The 24667-nt window shown below is 51.9% G+C and overlaps 1 protein-coding gene across 1 annotated transcript in view; it reads left to right on the top strand.

Annotated features, from left to right (window-relative positions):
- COL27A1 (collagen type XXVII alpha 1 chain) overlaps positions 1-20920 on the top strand; it is a 160553-nt gene extending 139633 nt beyond the window's left edge. Inside the window, exons 42-61 of the mRNA XM_007936759.1 lie at positions 1463-1519; positions 1703-1756; positions 2294-2347; positions 2617-2670; positions 3357-3410; positions 3492-3599; positions 4025-4132; positions 5671-5778; positions 10394-10447; positions 10900-10962; positions 11334-11387; positions 11527-11562; positions 11683-11700; positions 11951-11986; positions 12246-12272; positions 14194-14259; positions 15296-15464; positions 16481-16590; positions 18184-18402; positions 20774-20920. Coding sequence (XP_007934950.1) covers positions 1463-1519; positions 1703-1756; positions 2294-2347; positions 2617-2670; positions 3357-3410; positions 3492-3599; positions 4025-4132; positions 5671-5778; positions 10394-10447; positions 10900-10962; positions 11334-11387; positions 11527-11562; positions 11683-11700; positions 11951-11986; positions 12246-12272; positions 14194-14259; positions 15296-15464; positions 16481-16590; positions 18184-18402; positions 20774-20920 — 1596 coding nt within the window. The remainder of the gene's footprint in view (positions 1-1462; positions 1520-1702; positions 1757-2293; positions 2348-2616; positions 2671-3356; positions 3411-3491; positions 3600-4024; positions 4133-5670; positions 5779-10393; positions 10448-10899; positions 10963-11333; positions 11388-11526; positions 11563-11682; positions 11701-11950; positions 11987-12245; positions 12273-14193; positions 14260-15295; positions 15465-16480; positions 16591-18183; positions 18403-20773) is intronic.
- The last annotated feature ends 3747 nt before the right edge of the window (positions 20921-24667 follow it).

Genomic DNA, 24667 nt, shown 5'->3' with positions numbered 1-24667 from the left:
CCAGCTTGAGGCCCTGCCTAGAGTGAGTCCCCAGAGAAGGGGACTCCAGTTCTCTGGGCCTGGAAGAGTGTGAGCCCTGGTGTTCTGCCACTTCCTGTTCTTATGTCTTCTTTGTAGCTGGTAGTGGGCATGCAGCCTCTAGGGCCTGCAGGTTCCAGGGTCCGGGGTGGCCTGCAGTGACACAAGCATCCCACTCTGAGCTTCGTTCAACCCCTACTCTGTCTTCATCCATGCATCACATCATCACTCTTATTATTATCAACAGCAATTTTAATGAGCATCTACTGAGCTCTGGGTTTAGCAGTAGAATTCTCGCCTTCCATGTAGGAGCCTCAGGTTTGGTTCTAGCCAATGCACCTCACTTGCAGCCACCACTCATTGTCAGTGGAGGCTCGTGCGTGGCTGTGATGCTGAGCAGACCAAGAGGAACTAGGAAGAAAGGTCTGGTAATCTGCTTCTGAACTTCAGCTGTGAAGACACCACGGAGTGCAATGGTTTGATCTGCATCGGATCATAGTGATGGTGCAGGATCAGGCATCGTTCCGCTGGGCAGAGGATCCCCATGAGTCAGGGACCAACTGGGCTGCAGCTAACAACACTGAGTGCCTACTGTGCACAGCAGCATGCTGAGAGCTTGTCAAGCCTTTCTTTCCAGAATCCACTGCTTCAAGGCAAAGCTTTACAACCTGATTTTACAGACAGGAAACTGTTCTATGCACAATTCTCTTAGCTGGCTGGCTGCTGAGTGCAACTCGAGGGAGGCCTGGGGCCTTCCTGTCAAGGGATAGGAGCCTCACCCTAAAGCTGATTCTTCATTCACCTCCACCTCCTTCCAGCAAGGGCCGGGGGAAGTGACTCTTGCTGAGGTCAGAATAACACTGAGCAAGCCCCGTCCCCTCTCTGGGCCTCAGTGTCTCATCTGTGAAATGGGGTTAATAATAGTGTCTGCTTCTGAGGATCGTGAGGCTTAATGGTGCCCCAATGTGGCAGGCGCCGTGCAGGGTCATCTGTGTCATTCTCTGGGGTCCTCACACACCCCACGGGTATCATCCATTATCCCCACCCCCCGCACCCAGCTGAGCAGAGCTAGGAGACAGGAAGGGACGTGTTGGAGGTTGACGCAGAGATGACTGTGCACTGGTGTTCCTCTGCCCCAACTCCCGGTGATGCTGCAGGGTCTTCCAGCCCAAGGGGCAGGTTGGGCAGTGCCCAGCGGGGTGAAGGGCAAAGAGCTCTGCACTGTGGCCTGACAGGACAGTCCTGCTTCTGCACCCCAGTCTGCCTCAGCCATTCTGTGACCCCACACCAGCCGCTTCCCTCTCTGGCCTCAGTCTGCCCATCTGTAACCCTTAGGGGGCTGGACCTCATCCTTGGCGAAGGCCCTGTGGGCATCGGTGTGTCTGGAATTCCTACAGTTCACCCGGAGCGGAGGCTTGTCCTAAAGCTGGTTCTGTGTCCGCAGGGGGAGCAGGGTGATGATGGCAAGGCCGAGGGCCCCCCCGGGCCACCTGGAGATCGGGTAAGGCACTCCTCTACCCTGCCCCTTGCATCCCCTGGACCTGGTCCAAGCTGGAGCCTGGGCTAACCACTGAGCCAGCCCAAGGCTGCTTCAAACTCCACAGGAAGGTGTGACCCAGGAGGCCCAGGTCCTGCCTGCTCTGCTTCTGGTGGTTTATGCTTTGCTGTTGTCCTTGTTGTTCAGGGTCTGGTGGGTGACCGAGGAGACCGCGGGGAACCGGGAGACCCTGGGTACCCTGTAAGTATCACAGCTCCTACTGTTGGCAGATTCCTGGGCCCCTAGCCTCGGGAATTAGAACAGGCTTCTCCAGTGGGCAGGTCAATTCCTTCCACTATTAGGCTGGAAACAACGCCCCCAAGAGGGTTCAGGAACTGACATTTGCACTGAAGGAGATGGAGAGAGGGGAAGGTCAGAGGGTGGAGGGGAGAAACTGCCCGGTGCTTGCTGATGGTTTCCTTCTGGCATGGCTCTGAGTAGCCCCTTCCCTCTGAGGGCCTCCCCTTCCCCATCCATAGCCAGCTGGCAGATAGAGAGGGACAGGGCAGCAGGAAGGAGCAGCGGGCCTCTGGCAGGCTCTCGACCTCCTCTCTCCTTCATTCCTTACCCTGGGAGGTGGGGTCATTGCCTCAGGGAAGCTGAGACTTAGTGAGGGAGAATGACCCACGTCTGGGAAGAACCAGGTCGCCCTGGAATGAGCCTCCAGAGTGGAAGTTGCCCTGGACCCCAGCTCCCTCCACAGTGGGGCCTCCTCACCTGTGTCTCCTTGGCTTCCAGGGTCAGGAGGGTGTACAAGGCATCCGTGGAAGGCCAGGCCAGCAGGGCCGCCCCGTGAGTGGTACTTCCTGTCCCACCCCCCCTCCTTCTCTGAGGGTGATGGATGGGGAAATTAAAGAATTGGACCCTTTAACGTTTAAAGGGGCCTTTCCTGCATTAGAGCCTGGGCAGCCCTTCTGGTTTCTATTGCCCCGGCCCTGGGGGCACCCCGAGAGCCTGCATCCCCAAACCCCTCCCCACCCTCCCCCTCCAGGCGGAGACTGGCCACCCTCCCCGGGAGAGAGTCCTGGGGCTGCCTTGCGTCATCTCACCTTGGTTTGCAGGGGCATCCTGGACCCCAGGGGCGGCCGGGACCTAAAGGATCAAAAGGCGAGGAGGTGAGAGGTCTGACTGTTCACGTGGGGAGACTGAGGTCCTGGGAGGGGAGAAGACTGGCCCAAGGTCACGCAGCAAGTCAGAGGCAGGGCTAGGACAGAGGAGGGAACCGCAGGGAGGGGTAGGCCCCCCCACAAGCCTCACAGGGTGCTTTCTGACCATGATCCCAACGGCTGGGATGATCAGCCAGGGGTCCTAGAAGGGGAGATACCTGCCTGAGGATGGCCAGCTCAGAAGGAGTAGGTGGGCTTTGAAGCCAGGCCAGTTAAGATCTAAATCCCGCCTGTCTGCCCCCAGACCTTGCTGTAGGGAGAGCAGATGGCAAGCTAGGAAGTGAGGGGCTGAGAGGAGAGAGCACTGATGCTCATGGTAGGGATCTGAGAGGCAGTAGAGGACCCACCACGAATGCTAATCCCCACATTTGAAGATCTGACGGCCAGCTGCCCATGGACTTGGGCTCAGACCAGGAAACTGCCAATGCCCAGAGCTCCTGGGCCCATAGGAGGGTCATGTCAACACCTGGCAGGTCCCAAGGCCAGCCATGCACCTGGGCTTACAGATTCAGATGGTGAGGCCCAAAAGGTGAAGGAGTAGGTCCATCACATGGGGGCCGCTCTCTTCATCGCCTCCCTCCCAGAGCGCCTAGCATGCTGCACCTCCTTAGACAGCCTCCCTCTTGATCTTCCAGGGACCAAAGGGAAAGGAAGGCAAGGCTGGGGCACCAGGCAGGAGGGGGATCCAGGTGAGTGACCTGTAGCTACTCCTCTCCCACCAGCCTTCCTGCCCTCCCTAGAAGCCCTTCCAACTTCTTGTGTATCCCCAGGGCCTGCAGGGGCTGCCAGGGCCCCGGGGCGTGGTGGGGAGACAGGGCCTTGAGGGCATCGCCGGACCAGATGGGCTTCCTGGCAGGGATGGTCCAGCAGGGCAGCAGGTGAGCAGGGCTTGCATTAACAGGTGGCAGTGCCATTGGAGACAGGGTGGGGGGATTCCATGGGCCATGGGCCAGGAGGAGCACACGTGGAAGCTTGGATGGGGTAGACAACTTGTCCAGATGTTTACTGGGAATGCCCTCATCCCTTGGGAGCAAAGCATGTGGGCTGTTCTGACCATCCTTCTCGGCCGGCACCACGGTCCTTTGGGCCATCCCTGACCAGTGGGTAGAGCTTCCCTTTCTTTTTAAGGCCCTTCTCTTGCAAACCCACAGCTCATATGTCCCCGTCCAGCACGCTCACATGGAGACAGTTCATCCTGGAGTATGACACCCCCTCACCCCCCACAGCTGTGAGCCACCCTGTCTCCTTTGCAACTGAGTTCCTGAGACATGAGTGAGCCCCTCTTTGCCCTCTTTCTTTACAGGGGGAGCAGGGAGATGATGGGGACCCTGGCCCCATGGGCCTTGCTGGGAAGAGAGGAAATCCAGGTGTGGCTGGCTTACCTGGGGCACAGGGACCCCCAGGACTCAAGGTTAGACATTTCTTTAATCCACTTACCCACACACCCCCTCTTCCTGCCTTGGTATCAACTGTAATAGTACTGACTGTATGCTATTTAGGAGCTCTGGTGGGGTAGTGGGTAAGGCATTTGGATGCTAACCACAAGGCTGTCAGTTCAAACCCACCAGCTGCTCCATGGGAGGAAGATGGGACAATCTACTTCCATAAAGATTTACAGCCTTGGAAACCCAGTGGGGGTCTTTATGAGATGGAATTGACTCAGTGGCAGTGGGTTTGGTTGTTTCTTATTAACCCTTTGAGAATCCATGTCATGGGGCTTGGGTGAATACAAAATCCATGTTCTAACCCTTTTCAGGGGTCCCTGCCCTGAGCCTGAATCAAATAGAAAAGATAGTTTATCCAGGTAGCTATAACCACTGCTTCCCTACCAGACCTTGGAGTCCCTGGGTGACACAGGTGGTTAAATGCCCAACTCCTAGCCCAAAGATTGGTGCATTGGACTCACCCAGAGGTACTTCAGAAGACAGGCCTGGTCTTTAAAAGGTCACAGCCTAGCAAGCCCTATGGGCACAGTTCTACTCTGCACCCGTGGGGTCCCCATGAGTCTGAATCCCAATCCACAACTAACAGCAGCAAGAAGCAGACCCTTGAAACCTGAAAATGGTTGTTGCATTGTCCACGGGCGCCCCCTCGTGGGCATCTATAGAACGCCAGATGTTGCTTGTCACTGGGATCATCCTCCCCAGCATCTTAACGAGATTTCTTGAATGACTTCAGTTGAGGGGTGAGGGCAGCCCGTGAATCTGTCTGAGCCCAGGGCTGGACATGGAAGGAAAGACTAAGGTGAATAAATTGGCCGTGGTCTTTCCTGCTCTGAGCTGGAGGTCTAGTTGGAATGCTTGTGAGGAGAGCAGGCCGACTTTGGCCCAGGGAGCACTTACGTGGGAAAAGAAGGGGACGGGCCATTCCAGGCAGGAGGGAGCGCGTGCGTAGGGGTGTTGATGTTGTTGCTGTTCAGTGCTGTCGAGTCAACTCCACCTCATAGCAGCCCCGTGTACAACCGAACAGAACACTGTCGGGTCCGGCACCCTCCTCACAGTCACTGCCATGTGGAGCCCATTGTTGCAGCCACTGTGTCAGTCCGCCTCATTGAGGGGCTTCCTTTTTTTCACTGACCCTCTACTTTACCAAGCATGATGTCCTTCTTCAGGGACTGGTCCCTCTTGATAACATGTCTGGAGGACGTGAGACAAAGTCTCACCAACCTCGCTGCTAGAAGGAATCAGGAGGGGCAACGGCAGCGGGTGCTGGTGGGAAGCAATAGAGAGACGGCACAGAGAGTGGAGAGCGAGAGGGGCCGTGAGTGCCAGGGTACGGACAGAGACCTTCCTCTTAAGGTTCGGCCCCAGGCCTTCACCTACTGCCCCCGCATCCTGAGATCTCACCTAACCTGTGAAATCACCGGTCCTCCCCTAACAGGGTCTCCACCCCATTCCCTTAGGACCATCTCTCCAACTTTAACAGGTAATTTTGGCATGTTTCTTTAAGGGTGAGAGCGGCTTACCTGGGCAGCTGGGTCCTACTGGCAAGCGAGGGACAGAGGGCGGAACAGGGCTCCCAGGAAACCAGGGAGAGCCTGGATCCAAAGGCCAGCCGGTGAGTGAACCCCAGGGACCACCATGCTCACACACTCTCACACAGAAACATGTTCACACATGTTCTCACACACACTCACATACATATACCTTCACACGTGCGCACATACACACAGAAGCCACCTGCCTCCTCTGTGACAATGATAGAGAGACACTCAGGTACCAGATGTCAGTCAGCCTAGAAGGAACTGAGAAGAGAGACAAGATGGTCCTTTCAGAATGAGGAGGGGGGATCAGGACCAGAACCCCATGTATACTGACTCCTGCCCCAGTGCTCTTTCCCCACACACCACCTTCACTCCTCCTTCTGTCCCAAGGGCTAAATTTAAATTACCCCTGCCTTGAAAAAAGAATTGAAAATGAACAAGGAATAGATGAGGCAAATACCAAATGGTGTAAACATCCCAATTCAAAAACAGAGATGGTCAGATGGGATGAAAAAACAAGATCCAAGTATATACTGCTACAAGTAACCCACTCCAGTGGATTAGTCCTTAGCCAAATGGCAGAAAGACCTACAGGCAGAACACCTACCCCCGGGAGAGGCACCCATCCACCCTAGGGAGATGCACCCCTTAGGTCAATCAGCCATGAGACATCAGCGGGGCAGCATTCACATAGATGAAAGCTGGACAGACAGGAATGCATAAGTAAGAAGGACACAGGGAAGGGGCAGTCACAGGGAGGAGATGGGAGGAAAGATGTTTGAAGTTGGGATTGTAATCGCTGCTGTGAAACAAGATGTATATGAACTGTTGAGAGTAAAAAGAATCTGCTTTGTAAATTTGCACCCAAGTTACAATAATTTTTTTTTAATGAAACCCGTACAGAAAGTTACAAATAGATTAAAGTAAACATATGGAAAAAGATAATACGGTGCTGACACCAAAAGAAAGAGTAGCTATTTTACTACCATGCAAAGTAGACGTCAGAGCAATGAATATTCACAGTCACAGTGAAGTTCATTTCATAACGATAAGGGGTCAGCTTGTCAACACGGCATTGGGATCCTCACTGTTTATTGTTGTCAGGTGCTCTCCAGTGGGCTCGGACTCCCAGTGACCCTGTGCACAACAGGGTGAAACAATGCCCAGCCCTGAGCTATTTTCACAATCTTTGCTAACCTGAATGTTTGTGTACCTAACAATAGAACTTCAAAATACATTAAGCCAGAACTGGTAGAAGTGCAAGGAGAAGAAGACAAATGTGGAATTATAGTGGAGGATTTTAATACATTTCTCTCAATAATGAGTAGAAGAAATAGAAATCAGGAAGATAATAGAAAACTTCAACACTATCAACGAACTTGACCTCTTGATGACTCCATACCCAACACAGCATGGTCTGCGTTCTTTCCAAGTGTGCACAGAACACTCACCAAGACAGACTATGTTTGGAACCATAATATCAGTCTTAATACCTTTTAAAAGATTCGAGGCACACCAAGTATGTACTCTGACCACAGTGGAGTTAAATTAGAAATCAGCAACAGTGAGATATGGGGAAAGTCCCCAAGTATCTGAAAACCAAGTCACCAACTTCCAAATAGACAATGGGTCACAGGAGAAATTAGTATTTGGATGGAATGACAATGAAAACGCAGCATATCAAAATCGTAACGCAGCACTCAGGACAAAACTCCTGCAACACGAAAGAACAATCTCAAATCAATGGCCTTAGCTTTGACCCTAAGAAACTGAGAAAAAGGCAAATTACAAACAAAGTAAGCAGAAATAAAATAATAAAGATCAGAGTGCTATTCAATGAAATAGGAAACAGAAAAAATGAAAAGAAAAAAATCAAGGACATCAAAAGATTTTTTTTAAAAGATCAATAAAATCAATAAACCTGCAGGCACACTTATCAGAAAAGAAAATGAAGAATTATTTTATTATTAGCAATATCAGCAGTGAGAGAAATGACATCATTACAGATACTGCAGATATTAAAAAGACAGGGAATATTATGAACAACTTTATGCCAATAAATTCAACAACTTAGATGAAATGGACAAATTCCTTGAAAGAACAAACTGCCAAAGCTCACTCAAGAAGAAATTGATAGTCTAAGTAACCTTTTGTCTGTCTATATAAGAATTTGAATCTGTAGTTAAAAACTTTCCAACAAAGAAAACCCCAGGCCCAAATGACTTTACTCATGAATTCCACTAAACATCTAAAAACCAACCAACCAAACTCACTGCCGTCAAGTTGATTTGACTCATAGCAACCCCTCCTTGGATTTCTGAGGCAGTATCACTACGGAAGTAGACTGCTCAGTTTTCCTTCCGAGGAGTGGCTGGTGGGTTTGAACTGCCAGCCTTCTGGTTAGCAGTCAAATGCCTTAGGTGCTATGCCACCAGAGCTCCCACTAAACATCTAGAGAAGAAATAATACACATTATACATAAACTCCTTCAAAAAATTAAAGAGGATAGAATATTTTCCACTCATTCTATGAGGCCAGCATCACCCTGATGTCGAAGCCAGATAAAGACATGTCGTTGTTGTTATGTGCTGTCCAATCGGACCAGACTCATAGCGACCCCTCCTTGGGTTTCTGAGGCAGTATCACTACGGAAGTAGATTGCCCAACCTTCCTTCTGAGGAGTGGCTGGTGGGTTTGAACTGCCAGCCTTCTGGTTAGCAGTCAGGTGCCTTAGCCACTACACTACCAGAGCTCCAGACAAAGACATACGTCTACATAAAAACTTGCACAGGAATGTTCATGGCAGCGTTATTTATAAGAGCCAAAAGGTGGGAGCAGGTTGTCTCGTTTGCTAGTGCTGCTGTCGCAGAAATACCACAAGTGGGTGGCTTTAATGAACAGATTTGCTTTCTCACAGCTTCGGAGGATAGAAGTCTGAGTTCAGGGTGACGGCTTTCAGGGAAGCTTCTCCGTCAGACTCTGGGGGAAGTCCTTATCTCAGCTTCTTCTCGGCACCTGGTGTCTCTCTTTCCTCATTCACCCTTATTTCTTTTCCTGTGCCTAATCTGATCCTTGTATATCTCAAAAGGCACATCCTACCCAGACGGCCTCATCAATGACACAGAGAAACCCTTACTCCCAAAGGGGAATACGTCCACATACGGGGTTCACATTTCCCACACATCCACAGATATAGGGGTTAGCATTTAGAATACATGTTTTGGGGGAACACAGTTCAATCCACAGCACAAACCAAGTGTCCACCAATTGCTAAATGGATCAACAAAATGTGGTCCATCCATACAATGTGATATAATGCAGCCGTAAAAAGAAATGAAGCACTAATACATGTTACAACGTGGATGAACCTTGAAAATACTGTGCTATGTGAAAGCAGTCAGTCACGAGAGGCCGTATATGGCATGTTTCCATTTATATGGCATGTGTAGGGTAGGGAAATCCATACAGACAGAAAATAGATGACTGGTTGCCAAGAGCTGGGGATGGAGGAGACAGGGAGGGTTACTATGGTTACAAGGTTTCTATTTGGGGTGTGGAGTAAAAGTGTTTTGAGATTAGATAGTGTTGACCAATGCACAACGTTGCGAATATACTACAAACCACTGAATTGTACATGTTAAAAGGTGAATTTTATGGTGTATAAATTTAACTTAATAAAGCTATTATTTAAAAAAAGAGAACAAATAGAACTCAGATGGCATGGGCTTTCAGCCTGGCCCTCAACTCACCCTCCCCAGTGCCAGGTCTTCCCCTGCATGATGTCACTGCATCCTCCCAGGCCCTCTGAGAAGGAGATCCTTATTCTGGGGGCCTCTGTTTCTGCCTCTCTCTCCCATCCTTCAGAGGGGCAATTAGCAAGGGGCAAGTGAGAGTCTGAACAAAGGAGGAAGGACCTTATTTCACCGATGGCGAAACTGAGTGTAGGAAGTGGAAGTGAATTGCCCTAGGTGTCACAACATGGGGGTGGAAGGTTCTAACCCAGGGCTGTCTGACTCATGAGCCTAAACTCTGTCACATAATGACAGACCTCCATGTCCCCAGGGGCTGCTGGTCCTTCCTCCAGCCCTCACTTGCCCCCTGCTGAGTGCGTTTTTGAAGAATGACAGCAGGAGACAGAATCGTTTCCAGCTGGGTCTGCATCTAACTTGCTCCACAGCATACTGGCTGTGTGACTCGGGCAAGACCTGCCCTGTCTGAGCCTCTGTTTCCCCACCTGGGACCAGGAGCTCTTGTGCCTCCCTGGGTTGGTGTGGGAACAGTGAGAAGCCCTCTATGCAAAACACCAGATGCATAGAGGGCCCTCAGCTAAAGCTAAGGGGGTTGCTTTCAGGGGACCATTCCTTCATAGAGCTCGTGGGAAGGGTGGGGGTGGGGGCTCCACAGGTCCTTTCGTTCTCTTCCTTGAAGACCTGGGACAGGACACTGTGAGTGCCCTTGAAGCTCATTCCTGGTAGAATCCCTAAGCTGGCCTCTACTTCTTCATCTGCTAGCCCAGGCTGATGAGAAGTATAGTTTGGAAGCTGTTCATGCTGTTCTGACCCCCTGGCGGTGGAGTCACTGCCACCCCTGGAAAGGCTGGGAGGGAGAATGCAGGCCCAGGGTCCGGGGTGACGGCTGGACGACCTTGTCCTGGTCCTGTGCACCCCAGCTTTCCTGTTCTCCTCACAGGGTGACTCTGGAGAGATGGGCTTCCCAGGAATGGCTGGCCTCTTTGGACCCAAGGTACAGATTCCCACTCCTCATTGGTCCTGTGAGGGTCTCATTACCCACCCATTCATTCGTGTGTTCATTCAACAAACATTTACTGAGTGCTTAGAAGGTCCGCTGAAACACAGATGGAATCAAACTGGAACATCGGCCCCTGCCGTGGTCCAGCCACCGGGGTTCCACACTTGCCTCAGGCAAGTCATTTCACCTCTCCAAGCCTTAGTTTCCTCACTGGCCAATGGAGATTATAAAAGTGGAGAGTTGTTCCAAGGATTAAGTAAAACCAGCACGTTGGTACCTGCTCAGTAATAAGAACGGTGGCCATCCATTTCTCTTCCTGGGGCCTCTCATGCAAGGCCTCTCCCGTCAGGGAAGGTGAAGGTGGGCTAGACCCCAGGGGTGAGCGAGCTGTGGGGTCCTTGCCTTGAAGCCCCACAAACACAGACAGTCTTTTCTGCCTCCTGCAGGGGCCCCCAGGAGACATCGGCTTCAAAGGCATCCAGGGTCCTCGGGGGCCGCCGGGCTTAATGGTGAGTCTCCCTCTCTCTCTGAGCAGCAAGGCTGGCTCAGACATCAGCTGGCTGGACCCAGGTCCTCTCCTCCTTCAGTCTTGAGTCCTGTCTGCCCGTGGTCTCCATGCCCACGTGCACACCTTTACTTAGGCTGCTCCTGCTGCCTGCACAGCCATCCTCCCTCCTGCACCTGTTCCCCTCCCCCACTCTTGCAGCCCACCCCAAGGCACATAGGAGGGTTCAAGGAGATGCCTGGCTGGCCCTGCCTGAGGAGCTCTCCCATCCTCGCTTGGGACATGTAGGCTGCTCCACCCTGCTCTCTCAGAGGGCTCTATTCCCAGGGTCTGGGAGTGAGGATGAGGATACACAAGCCTTCCTCTCTCCTGTAGGGAAAGGAAGGCATCATTGGGCCCCTTGGGATCCTGGGACCTTCCGGACTCCCGGTACGTGCAGGGGGCTGGGCAGGAAGATTCCTGGGTCGTTTTGCCTTTCTGACTCCAGATTGTCTCTGTGAACCAGAGCCAGTCTGAGCCTCAGTTTCCCCCTGTGAGCCCTCTCTCACTGGGTCATGGTTTGTTACAGGGCCCAAAAGGTGACAGAGGCAGCCGAGGGGACCTGGTGAGTAGATGGCCTAGGGGCAATGCTGCTAGAGGTAAAGAGAGGGGTGGGCTTCTGGGGCTGAGGCCACAGTCAGCCCAATGGCCCCTAACTCTGTCCCCTGCTTCTATTTCCCTCCAGGGACTGCAAGGTCCGAGGGTGAGTGGGCTGGGATGTGAGGGGGTGGGCTACAAAGGGGATGGGGACTGGGGACTCTGGGTTTTCCTCCTGATAATGCTCAATGACTTTGGGTCCATTCTTGCCCTCTCTGGACCTCAGTCTTCCCATCTGTACCCATCTTTACCTTGTCCCTGGGTCTCATTTCTGCTTGAGGAGCACCTGGGGTGGGGGTGGAGGATAGAAGGCCTGTGCTGACTGGGGCCTCACTATTCATCTTCTCTTCCTCTAGGGTCCTCCTGGCCCAAGAGGGCAGCCTGGCCCACCGGTAAGTAACTGGGTGCCCAGTGCCTCTTGGACTCCCAGGGGCAGGAGCTCAGGTTCCCTTGAATAAGTCCCAAGCCTTTGTGGGCAGATGCTTGCCTTGGCCCTGAACTTCACAGGCCTCTAGAAAGTGGGACCAGCCCTGGAGGGGCCAGGCCTCTGGGAGAGCGAGACCAGCATGCTGGGTCCTCTTTTGCCCTGATAGCCCGATTCCTCTGATGCCTGGTTCCCATCAAATACTGACCCGTCCTCTTCTCTTGCAGGGTCCTCCAGGGAGTCCAATTCCATTTGTAAGTCGGAGAACATTCTCTTTTGCCCACTTGGGGAAGGGCCTGGGGTACAGCTGAGACCACAGTGGCTAGAGGCCGAAGCTGGGGCTAGGATACCCATGTCCTTTGCACTGTGGTGTAGTAGAAAGCCCTGGGCCAGGACGTGGAGACCTGGATGCACCCCTAACTGTGAATCCAGGAAAATGCTCCAACCCTCAGCCCCTGGGTCCTGTCTGTACACTGTGTCAGGCAGATCCCTGAGGGTTCCTTTGTCTCAGACTCTCTGAGCCCAGAGAAGTCCAAGCAGAGGGCACACTGGGGCACCACCTACCTCCCTGGCGGACGCTGCAGCCCTGTCCGAGAGCATGGACCCTCCCAAGTTCCATGTCGACTCCACCACCGTTTCATTGCCATACTGGTGGATTGATGTTGGAATCGGCCCTGACAGCGTCCCAGGAATTGCCCTGGAGGGATGAGCAGGAACCCCTAGGCTGGCTGTGGGTTCCTCAAAGTCTCTGCTGTTCTCATCTCTCAGCTTCTCACTGTCCCTCACTCTGCACTGTCCACAACAACGCATGATAGTCCTGGCCTCTTCTCTACAGCCTTCCCCAGCCCTTCCCACCAGTAAGAAAGCCAGCTGTGGGGGGGAGGGGGGGGAAAGAGGCAGGAGAAGCTCTTTGCTCCTAACACACAAAAAACTGGAGGATTTTGAGTGTTTTGCATAATAACTAGTCTTTACTGAGAGCTTGCCAGATCCCTCCCCCACCCCGTAGTGCTCTTCACGTGTTAACTCCTTCATTCCTCTCAGCCGTGCTGTGTGGTAGTTTTCTTATCACGCCCATTTTAAAGATGAAAGGACTGAGGCACAGAGAGGTTGAACAACTTGCCCCAGATTACAGACTTCTTTCTGTGTTAGTAAGTGGCAGGGCTGGCCTTGACCCTGAGAAGTACTTCCAGACGCTGGCTTTGAACCCCAACCCTGAGCTTTACTCACTGTCAGACTGGTTCATGGGAGGACTATAGCTGTGTGTCGCTGAGCCCAGGACTGGGCTGGAGATGTTCTTGTATACGAGACAGTCACAGTGTGAGACAAAAGATTTGGTCTTTGATGGGGAAACATGGGGACTATGGGTACACAGAGAAAGCGAGCCTCACCTAGCCTAGGGGCGGCAGCATCAGGAAAGGCTTCCTGTAGGAGCCGACACATACAGTTTGAGTAGAGGGCAGGGTTTCTCAGCCTCGCTGCTATCATCTGGGACTAGATAATCTAGGCTGTAGGGAACTGCCCTGTGCTTTGTGGGATGGTTAGCAACATCCTTGTCCTAAGTGATGACTCCACACCAGGAGGTGCCAGTAACTCCCAATTGCAGCAATCAAAAATGTCTCCACCCACTGCCAAATATTTCCTGGGGGCAACATTGCCCCTGGTTCAGAACCTCTGGTACAGGAGAAAGCCAGACAGAGTGCTGGAGGGAAGGAAGAGTGCTCCAGGCAATGGGAACAGCATGTGCGAAGGCCTGGTGACTATAGGGAGCATGGCATTTAGGAATCCAGTTCTGTCGTGTGTCTGGTGCATGAGTGTATGGGGGTGGGGAGGAAAGAGGTGAGGTTGGAGACAGCGGTGCAGCACTCAGGCCCAGCCTTGTAACCAGCAGAGGAGTTTCGACTTGATCCTGAGGGCAATGAAGGACTGTGGTGAGGCCTGAAGGAAGGTGGTGGCAGGGTCAGCTCTGAGTCTCAGGAGCTCCCTCTGTCTGCAAAGGGAGGGAGAACAGGGTTCATTTCACACAGGGCATGTGACTTGGCCAAGGTACTGCTGGCTTTGATTCTGAGGTGGGGGTTAGGTGGGAGAGGCATGCTCAGGCCCCGGGACTCCCATCTGGTGCATTGGGGTTCCCAAGGTGCGGTGTCAGGGCCAACATCCTCTCTTCTCCTTGCACAGCAACAAGATAACCTTGGGGCAGCTTTCCATACATGGATGGACACTAATGGAGCCCTCAAAACAGAGGTACCACTGGAGCCCTGCCCCGTGTGGGGGCCTTTCCTGGGCAAAGCAGAAATGATGGCCCATGTGTGGCAGGTGTTCTCCATGTGGCCTGCACAGGGCATTTCATAGCTCTGGTCTCTGGCATCCACAATTACAGGTGGGGGCCGGGTGCTGAGGCTGAGAGTGGGCATCACAGAGTCCAAGGTCACATAGCCATTGCCAGCCACACACATGCATGTGCACACACACACACCACACACACATTACTTCCACAAGCCAAGAGGGAGGAGGGTTTACTTAGCTCTGATTTGCAGCAGGAGTCCCACCTGTTGTGAGTTATCCTGCAGGTGTGCTCTTTAGCATTCTGCAAGCCTCTCCCTCCCACCCAGGGGGTCTTCTCCGAGCTAAAATCCTCCTCCCTGCTGGGGCTCATGACTGCTGCCCCAGTTCTGTCCTCTGGTGCCTCACAGATGCCCCACTCTCACCGCAGAGGAGCCCACCATGGACCCGGTGCTCCATGTCTGTTGCTGCCTGCATCTGCTCCACAGACCCAGATGGGGTTTAGGGCCGCCCCCTAGTAGCCCGGGCACCCCTGTCTGTTGTGCTTCCAGGGGCTCTGCCTGCCATGTACCAGACGGCATGAGCTGACCCTCCAGCCGCTCAAGCTGCTTGGCCGGCGTGGTACTCCTGCCGGTGTGGAGTCTCCCAGTTGTAGGAGTCCCACCAACCACATCGTGGTAGTCCCAACATGGTCGTCCCCTGGCATGGGAGACCCTGCCCAGGTGTAAGGGTCCCCTCCAGTGTGGTGGTCCCCTGGCATGTGAGAGTCTGCTCCTCTTGCCCCATTGTGGGAGTAGTGTCAGGGTCTCCCTGTACCATCAGCACCCCTGTGCATCTTGTTCCTGTGAAAGGGAGGGAAACCCAACCTCTACCCCAGCCATGACCCTGGGAACTCAGAGATGTGCCCAAGTAGTGAGAACTTGGGGACTGTGGAAGCTTGACCTCAGGCTGGGTCGGGAACTCATGGGGCCAATGGCCACCCCTCTCCTTGCACCAGGGTTACAGCTATACAGACCGTCTGGTGCTGGACCAGGGAGGGGAGATCTTTAAAACCTTACACTACCTCAGCAACCTCATCCAGAGCATTAAGACACCCCTGGGCACCAAAGAGAACCCCGCCCGGGTCTGCCGGGACCTCATGGACTGTGAGCAGAAGATGGTGGATGGTAAGGAAGCCTGTGGGGTAGGGAGCAAGGACTCCCTGCCCCAGGGGTGGGGCAGGGGTAGGGCAACTGCAGGGTAGGGTGGGATGTTCCAGAAGGAGCTGGGGCAAGTCTCTAGCCTGGGGAGATAGATATCTGAGCTGTTGAATATTCATCCAACAGATAGTCACTGTGTGCCTGGCCTTGTGTTTCCTGGGGTGTAGAAATAGTATGGGGAACACAGAAAAGTGGTCTCATGCTCACAGAGCCACAGAGTGGGGACAATGCAGGAAAAAGTCCCGAGGGCCACAGCAGATCAAGCCCTAGGGGACACCATCAAGGCTTTCTGGAAGAGCCAGCATTCACCCCTTACTGTCCTCTTGTTCAACCATCTGTGACCTGATGTGGTGCCATGGAAAGAAAAAGCCTTGATGGCAGGCACACTTGAGTTCACAAGCCAGCCCTCCTGGAGCTCGGCCAGCCTCTGCCCTGCTCCCAGCACCCCTCCCTCATCTGCACAGCAAGTGCTCCCAGGGGGCATAGCAGAGTTGAATGAGCTGGCAGGTGATCCAGTTCTTTCAGCTGCACAGACCTTAGCTCACTTGGAAGCCCGGTGGGGACCCTGCATGTGAGCAGTGGGGTGGGAGCCCTGACTGCCAGCCCTCTCCTGGCAGGCGTAGCAGGAGTCTTGCATGCTGGGAGAGAAACCACTCAACTAGATGATCTCAATATCCTTTAGGCAAGAGGCTCAGCCTCTCTGAGCCTCAGCTGTCTCCTGTAGGAAATAAAGAGATCACGGTATCAACGAGGACAAGCACTCAGCCAGGTGGCCACCTCCAGGGCCTCTGCCAGCTCTGAGTTCTGCCTCTGAGGGTTCCCTTCTGTCTTTGTGGCTTGGGGAAATCCCTTTCTCATCCCTCTGACTTGCTGCTCGACTGAGGCTCAGCAGGTCACATAGTGCCGGTTCCGCATCTTTAGAATCAAGCCTGGGGCTCCTCCTCCCATATGTGTACCCCTTCTCTATCCCACACTGCTTGCAGGTACCTACTGGGTGGATCCAAACCTTGGCTGCTCATCTGACACCATCCAAGTCTCCTGCAACTTCACGCATGGTGGACAGACATGTCTCAAGCCCATCACAGCCTCCAAGGTATCCATCTGCTCCCCACACCTTCCCAGACTGGCTTTCTCTGCCCTCACCCTGCCCAGGGATACAGCCAAGCCAGGTTCTAGTCTGAGTTCTGTCTTGCTGTGTGGCCTCGGGAGAGTTATCCCCTTTCCAAGCCTCAGTTTGTTTATCTATAAATTGGGCTTGAGTTGTTCTAGAGCCCTTAGTTTCCAACCCTTTGAACTTGTACGATGCTGATGTTTTTTATTCAAATAGTACCTTCTGCCTAAAATCAAAAGAGAACAGTTAGCTAAACAGGCTTAGGGAGGGAACCATGAACCATCAGTATAGAAATAAGCCCGAGTGATGCTCACTTGGATTGTGCTGCACAGAGTGGTGTTTGCAAGTATTGAGCTGATGTCTAACCACTTACCATGTGCTTGCCTCTGGGCTGAGAGTTTTAGATGCTTTGGGGGAACTCAACAGGCAGACAGCAATAGTGAGGCATTCAACCACATCGTGGTAGTCCCAACATGGTTGTCCCCCTGGCATGGGAGACCCTGCCCAGGTGTAAGGGCTCCCCCACTCGGCTCTCCCTCAGTAAATTGTGGCTCAGCAGTTCCAGTAAGCCTGCCACATTTGGGGACAATAATGCTCTGTGAGAAGAGCTTCTCCAGCTGCAGGAGAGGTGGGGTTCCAGAGCTCCCTTGAGTCCCATCCCATCAGCCTTCCCCCACCCCAGGGAATGCTTGAGCTGACAGTGTCAAGCCCAGAGTTGGTCAGTCTCTAAATGAGGCAGCCTACTGGTCAGCTGGTTGACCAGTTGGGTCCCTTCATCTGCACAGGCAGATTGGATGAGCTAGGTCCTGAGCCAGGTACTAGGGTTCAACAGGGAGTAGGGCAGGCAGGCTCAGTGCTACCCTATAGCCAGAGCTTACAGGCCATCAGGGACTCAGTGACCTCTGCAGGCCCATTCCCCTCTGACTCTGAGGTTTAGGACCACATTGTGAATCCCCCTGGCAGAAGGGTGAAGCCAGAGTTGGCACCTAGCTTAACAATGTAATTAACTGCCCATCTGGGTGGTCTTCCCCATCAGGAACAATGGCAGGGAGAGGACCTGGCTCACCCTGGGGAACACTGAAGCCATAAATCCTTCCCTATTGTTTGTCCTTAGGCCTGCCATTTCCTGTAACACCATGGCCTCCTCACTCCCACTGGGCTCTTGGCCAGGGGGACCTGGAGACTTAGAACAGATGGGGAGGGCACTTCTCATTCTTCAGCCTCCTAATCTTAGGCAAGGTCCTCCTCCTCTCTGATCCCAGGTCAGCCTCAAAGGCCATCTGTACAGCGGAGGAGGAATCTGATGACATGGGGACTCCCACGGTTCCTTCCTTCCTTTCCCCTTCACTCCTTGGCTATGGGACCAGCTCTCCTAGACTTTAGTTTCCCCTGTCTTTCGAGTGGACACATGCCCACTCTTCCCCTTCTCACACAGGGCTGGGGCGAATGTCAGAGGAGAAAATGCTGGAAAATGCTTACCAGGAAAGGGTGTGTCCGCCTCCAGAGAGAGGCGAGGGATTCTGAGAGTTGTGGCAGCCGGCCTGGCTGAGCCTCACTGCTGCGTCTCCCCCACAGGTCGAGTTTGCAGTCAGCCGGGTCCAGATGAATTTTCTGCATCTGCTAAGCTCTGAGGTGACCCAGCATATCACCATCCACTGCCTTAACATGACCGTGTGGCAGGAGGGCACCGGGCAGACCCCAGCCAAGAAGGCTGTGCGCTTCCGGGCCTGGAATGGGCAGATTTTTGAAGCTGGGGGTCAGTTCAGGCCAGAGGTGTCCATGGATGGCTGCAAGGTAACCCTCAGAGCCCCTCCAGCAAGGACAGTAGAAATATTTGTAATTTGTAATAATACATGTAATAATTGTTATCGTCCCTGAGTGTTGCAAACAGCTGAGTGCTTGACTACCACCTGGAAGGTTGATGGTTCAAACCCACACAGAGGCTTCTCAGGAGACAGGCCTCAGCCTTAAAAACCCTATGGGGCCATTCTCTGCACACACAGGGTCACCGTAAGTCAGAAAACACTCAACAGCAAACCACAGTAGTTAATGTAATGACACACAGAAAGTTTTTATGTTCATATAAGTTTATTATAACAGTTTTATAAGACTGCTTTTGTTCCCTTTCTTCTGAGAGAACCTTCTGAGAGAAGGTCTGGGCTGGTGCAAGTTGTAAAGGCTGATAGAGTTTGTACTTATTTTCAAGGCTGCTTGAAGGAAGACACGTTTCCCCTCTTCTCTCGGCCTCTGCTCCTGTTAGGCTAATTTCTTCTCTTGACGTTTTTTGGATGCTTAAAACAGAGTGGGTTGTCCAGGGAGGGGGAAACAAAGTTGTCAAAAGGCAACAACCAATTTTCACAAGAAACTGATAATACACAATGTTCGTTAGGGTGTGGGGAAACCGACACTCTCACACAAAGCTTTTGGGGAAAAAATAGTTGATAGAGGCTTTCTGGATAGCAACAATGAGGTGATACATATCCAAACTTCAGATCCAACAACTCTGCTGCTAGAACTGCTCCTCGGGAAATTTAAGAATGCGCACCCACCAAACACCAAGATAGATGAAAAGATGCTCACAGTCATTAGCCATTGTTGTTGTTAGGTGCCATCAAGTCGTCTCTGACTCATAGCAACCCTATGCCCAGCAGAATGAAACACTGCCTGGTCCATTAGCCATTAGAGAAATGCAAATCAAAACTATAAGGGGATACCACATCATTCTTGCTACGATGGCACTGCTCAAAAAAGCAGAAAATAACAAAGGTTGGCAAGGATGTGGGGAGATTGGAACTGTTATCCACTGCTGGTGAGAAAGTTAAATGGTAAAACCATCGTGGAAAACAGTGTGGTGATTCCTCCAAAACTAAAAATAGACTTAACATATGACCCAGCAATTCCACTGCTGCATATGTACCCTAAAAAGCTCAGTGTCATTGAGTTGATTCCAACTCAGAGTGACCCCTATTGGGTTTCTGAGGTGGTAAATCTTTACAGAAGTAGATTGCCTGGTCTTCCTTCCAAGGAGTGGCTGGTGGGTTTGAACCAGCAGCCTTCTGGTTAGCAGTCAAATGCCTTAGGCACTACGCCACCAGAGCTCCTACATACATACCCTAGGAACCTAAAAGCACTATTCACAATAGCAAAAGATGAAACAACTGCCCATTAACAGATGAATGGATAAACAAAATATGGTACATACATTCAACGAAATACTACTCAGCCTTAAAGAGCCATGAAGACCTGAAACATGCTACAACATGGATGAACCTTGAAGACATGTTGAACCAAATAAGTCAATCACAGAATGACAAATATTTTATGCTCTCATTTATATGAAATGGTGAGAATAAGTAATTATAAAACATGAGTATAAAGATGTAGCCACAATGATGTTCATTACAGCCTTACTCACAAGAATAAGAAATTGGAAGCAATTTAAGTGTCCCAGAATGGGTTGTTCCTGCAGTGAAGTAGCTGTTCTGGTTACCTAGTGCCACTCTGACAAGAATATACCACAAATATACCACAAAAGGGATGGCCTTATTAAATAGGAGTTTATTCTCTTACAGTTCAGGAGGCTAGAAGTCCAAGTTCAAAGTGCCAGGCTCTAGGGGCTGTGTGGAAGTCCCTTGACTTTGGGCTTCAGCTCTGCCTCTTGCTCCCGGCCCACTGAAGCTGGAGGCATCTCTTCACTCAGGCAGCTACTGGCTGCTGAGGCTAAGAAGCCCAAGGTCAACAAATGAAATGGCACAGTCCCGATGTTACCAAACCAAACCACACGGCAGGCCATTAATTTAAGTCCATTGAAAGTCCCAAGGTCAGCAGAGCATGGCAGGCTGCTGAACAACAACACGGCTACATGCAGGGTCCAAGGTGCCATAAGCTAGAGATCAGTCTCAAAGCTGTTTCTTATTTACGGGAAGCAGACCACATCCCAAAGGCAGCTACTCAGCTGCTTGTGGTAGTCCCCACCATGGAGGTGATTGCCAGTCTCATCATGGGGAATAACTACCACCAGGGGCCCAACCACTCAACCAGGCCCAGCCAGACTTCACCACCACAGTAGCCATTAAGAAGTATGAGGACAAACGATGGGGAAATGCTTGGGAGATATGGAGGGAGCCATGGCCAATGCATGTGCACCATTTCCTTCCACCTTCAGGTCCAGGATGGCCATTGGCATCAGACGCTCTTCACCTTCCGGACCCAGGACCCCCAGCAGCTGCCCATTGTTAGCGTGGACAACCTCCCTCCTGTGTCATCAGGAAAGCAGTACCGCCTCGAAGTTGGACCTGCATGCTTCCTCTGACCTCTGACCTCCTGGCTCCTCTAGGCCTCGTGGGGGAAGGAAGAGGAGGCAAAGGGAGGGTACCTAGGGGCAGGTGGGCCTAATGAGGCAGCCCACCCACCCAGGGATTCTTGGGCAGGCCCCAACTGTTGACTGCCCAGTAGAAGTGGGTGGGGGCAGCAGGGGACAGGGTATCCTGAGGAGTGACTGTTCCTAGCTCAGTCTCAAAGACCAACCAAAGAGCCAGCCCGAACAAGCTGGGCCTGCAACTCGCCTGAGCCCGGTGGCCCGTCTGCCAGCTCTACGGCCACCCCCTTCCCTCCCCAGCTTCCTGCCCAAACAGCCCCACATTCAAGCCAACTTGAGGGAAGGGGGCATCTCGTCAGCTGGTCCCTGCCAGGGAGCTTTCGATGTGCAATATTAGGAAGGAGACATGAAAAGAGAAAAGGAAAGAAGTATATATATATATTATTTAAACAAAAAGAAGATGTGTTACTATTTTTTTCACCTGGGAAGGAGGTAGGGGCATGAGAAAGAGCAGCCAGGGGGTGGGAAGTGAGGGTGCCCATAGAGGGAGAGGCAAGACCCTCGGGGCTGGGGGCCCACGTTGCTACCTCCCACTGTGAAATCGCTGGTGCTCACAATGTCTCGTAGTGTTTGTGATTTTTTTTTTTAATGGTAAGAGAACAACCACCCTATTTAAGATTCTAAAGGTGCTACCATTTTGCCGCAGACTTTGAAGAAACTTTTTGATGTGGGTCACTGTCCACATCTTGCTGTTTCCTCCAAATGACAAAGTTTGGGAAATGAATAAAAATTTCCTACCACCCCCCTTGTGCTCATCAGGTAACTGCTTAAAGAGGAAAGGAGAAAAAAAAACTGCCGGAAACCAGAAGTAGAGAGATTCACCTTTTAACTCATGGACTTTGAAATGTTTGTCCTCTTCAGATGGGGGAGGCCTGAGTACCAAGGATTTTGACTTGACCTTTCTTGGTCCCAGAGGGATGTCAGGCTGCCTTGGAGAGCATGTCCTGGAGAGGTTCTGGAAGAAGTCTGGACTTTGAAGAAACTGTTACAAGAATGGCATTGGTCAAGACTGGCCTGGGAGATGGAATTTAAACATTGAGCCAACTCCCAAGCCTTCATAATGCAACCCCAAGGCCTCCCCTTCCAGGTGCAGTAGGTCCTTGCTATTTCATTGTCATTAAATTCTCTAGAAACCCAGTGTGTTAGCTCCACGTGTAAATTGGGCTGAGGAGGAAGAATAACTGGGAATCTCAGTTGAACATTGTAGTGATAATAAGTGTAATCTGAACGTGCTGGCAGCCAACACATCAGCTCTCAAGTTGGATGCTGAGGTTCTTCTAACTATGGAATTATTTTTATAGAAGGAGAAAATGTGTCAAAGTCTCTGTTTGTGTACTTTTCTAAAGTTGTGTCTTTTTGGGAATTGGATTTAGTTTTCATTATTTAATACCTCATTCTGGCCCACACTCCTGACTGGACACTTCTGTATTCCGCTCCTCCCCGCCCCTGCCTGGACGTTTCTGACGGAAGTGCGTTTTCGTAGCAGCTCGGGCCTCATCTCTGCCCTTGGTTTCCCCGTGCCGCCAGTGTCAGCCTGGCCTTTGTCTATTTCTTGGGTTTTTCTGCTGTCCTTGTTTATGTCTCTGTCCACATGTCAGTGTGCTAGAACCCCAGTGGGTTCCGTTTCTTCTTCTCCCTTCTGGATTTTAAATAAATATTTAAAACTGAGGCAATGGAATGGCTGTCTGTGGTGGTGTACTTCTTCCCAAAGCTTGAAGGACACTTCTGAACAGGTTGGTGAGGAGGATGCTCATCCTGCTTCTGTCAAAGGAGGAAGAGGGGCAGGGGATGAAGTACCTTGGCTTGGGGGCTGCTGAAAGGCAGGGAGCTTGGGTTCTGCAGCTAGGAGGAACTCTGAGGTGAACATGAGCAAGTCTTAAAAAATAGTAGGGAAATACACAGATCATAAAATTTACCATGAGTGCATTTAGTACATTCACACTATTGTATGGCCATCACCACTGTCTAGTGCTGGGACATGTCCTTACCCTAAAAGGAAACCCCATACTCAGTAAGCAGTTACTTCCCATTTCATCCTCCCCTAAACCCTGGCAGCCTGGAATCTGCTTTCCTTCCCTAGGGGTTTATTTGCCTGCTCTGTTTCATGTGAAGGCGTCACCCAACATGTGGCCTTTTGTGACAGCCTCTTTGGTTCAGTGTGCTTTCAAGGACCAACCATGGGTAGCAGGGATCAGTAACAGTCCACTGTATGGATGTATCACATGTTTATCACTCACCCACTGATGAACACTAGGGTGGTGTCCACTTTTGTATTACTGTGAACAGCGCTCAAACTTGAGCAACTTTTACCTGCGAGATTTCTTGAGAGGTCACAATAGTACCTCCCCTGGAAGAAGTGAATGAGGGCCTAGGAGCTAGAATTGACAGATGTAACAAACAGAAATGCAGGATGCCCAGGTAACTGTGAATCTAAGATAAGCAGCAGGTACTTTTTCAGCATAAGTGTATCCCATGCAACATCTGGGACATGCTTACATTAAAAAAGCTATGATTTGTCTGAAATACAAATGTGTCTGGGTCCCCTGCATCTTATGTGGCCACCCTGCTGGGAAGGGAGAGGCCCTGCTGGGCCTGGAACCCACGTCCCATCCTGGGTTCACAGCTCAAGGGCCTGTGGACAAATCAGCCCTTTCCCACCCTTCTCATCCAGGAAGAAAGAACAAATCACAAGCCATGAGCTCGTGTCAGGGATTTCACATTTACCAGCTTGCACTTAGTGCCCAGGTTGTCAGTCCACACGCAGTGTTCCCTCCTGTCCCACCCTGCCACCTGCCCCAGAGGGCTGCCCTGCCACAGCTCCAGGAGGCATCTCCACAGCGCCCAGCATGTGGCGTCTGGGAGGCACACCCTCCCCTTTTACAAAGAGGGAATCTGACCCCCAGTGAAGTGCCTGAGGTCAGTCACATGGTGAGGCTAAGGCAAAGCTGTGATGCAAACCCAAGACCACTGATGCTAATGTGCATTGGACTCTTGGTTTTCAGGATGCTGCCCCAGGACCAACAGAGCACCTGGGGGGTTGTCAGAAATGCTCATTCTCGGCCCCACCCCACACCTACTGAGTCCCAATCCCTGAGGTGGGGCCCAGCCATCGGGGTTTGAACAAGCTCTCCTGGAGACTCTGGTGTGAAAGCCACTGTTCTGCACTGCCTGAGGCTGGAACATGATCCCCCAACACTGGAAGCAACCCCAGAAATGAAGAGATAAGAATGTGCTTTTCGTTTCTTTAAGGGACAATCGAAACACGAATTGAACTGGTTCCTGAGCCATGGTCTCAGATGGCAGTATATGTTGTCATCCCAAAGAATTTGCCCAGCTGGCCAATGCTTCCCATTTAGTAGATGGGAAAGTTAGGTCCCATTGACCAGATGGAAAGCTCTGTGGTGTGTATCTTGTTCTCAGCTGCACCCACAGAGCACAGCGGCCACTCAGATTAAACCAGTGCTGTCAGGAACTCTCAACTGCATTTCCCTGGAGCCCTGATCAAGCGCCTTCTGTGTGTCCAGTATAACTGGCGTTGCAGAGCTGAACCTGGCAGTGCGTCTGTGTGGGATTCTGAGTCTGGGGGAGGCATTTGGAGGGTTTGAGCCTTGTGCTGATAAAGGTTAGCAGAGAGAGAGGCCAGGGGCCTGGAGGAGAGGCTGGACAAAGAGGGGCCAGCTG

The sequence above is a fragment of the Orycteropus afer genome, unplaced genomic scaffold, assembly GCF_000298275.1.
Source record: "Orycteropus afer afer isolate SDZICR_OR568_19922 unplaced genomic scaffold, OryAfe1.0 scaffold00037, whole genome shotgun sequence".
NCBI lineage: Eukaryota > Metazoa > Chordata > Mammalia > Tubulidentata > Orycteropodidae > Orycteropus > Orycteropus afer.
This window is presented reverse-complemented; position numbering and strand designations above follow the sequence as displayed.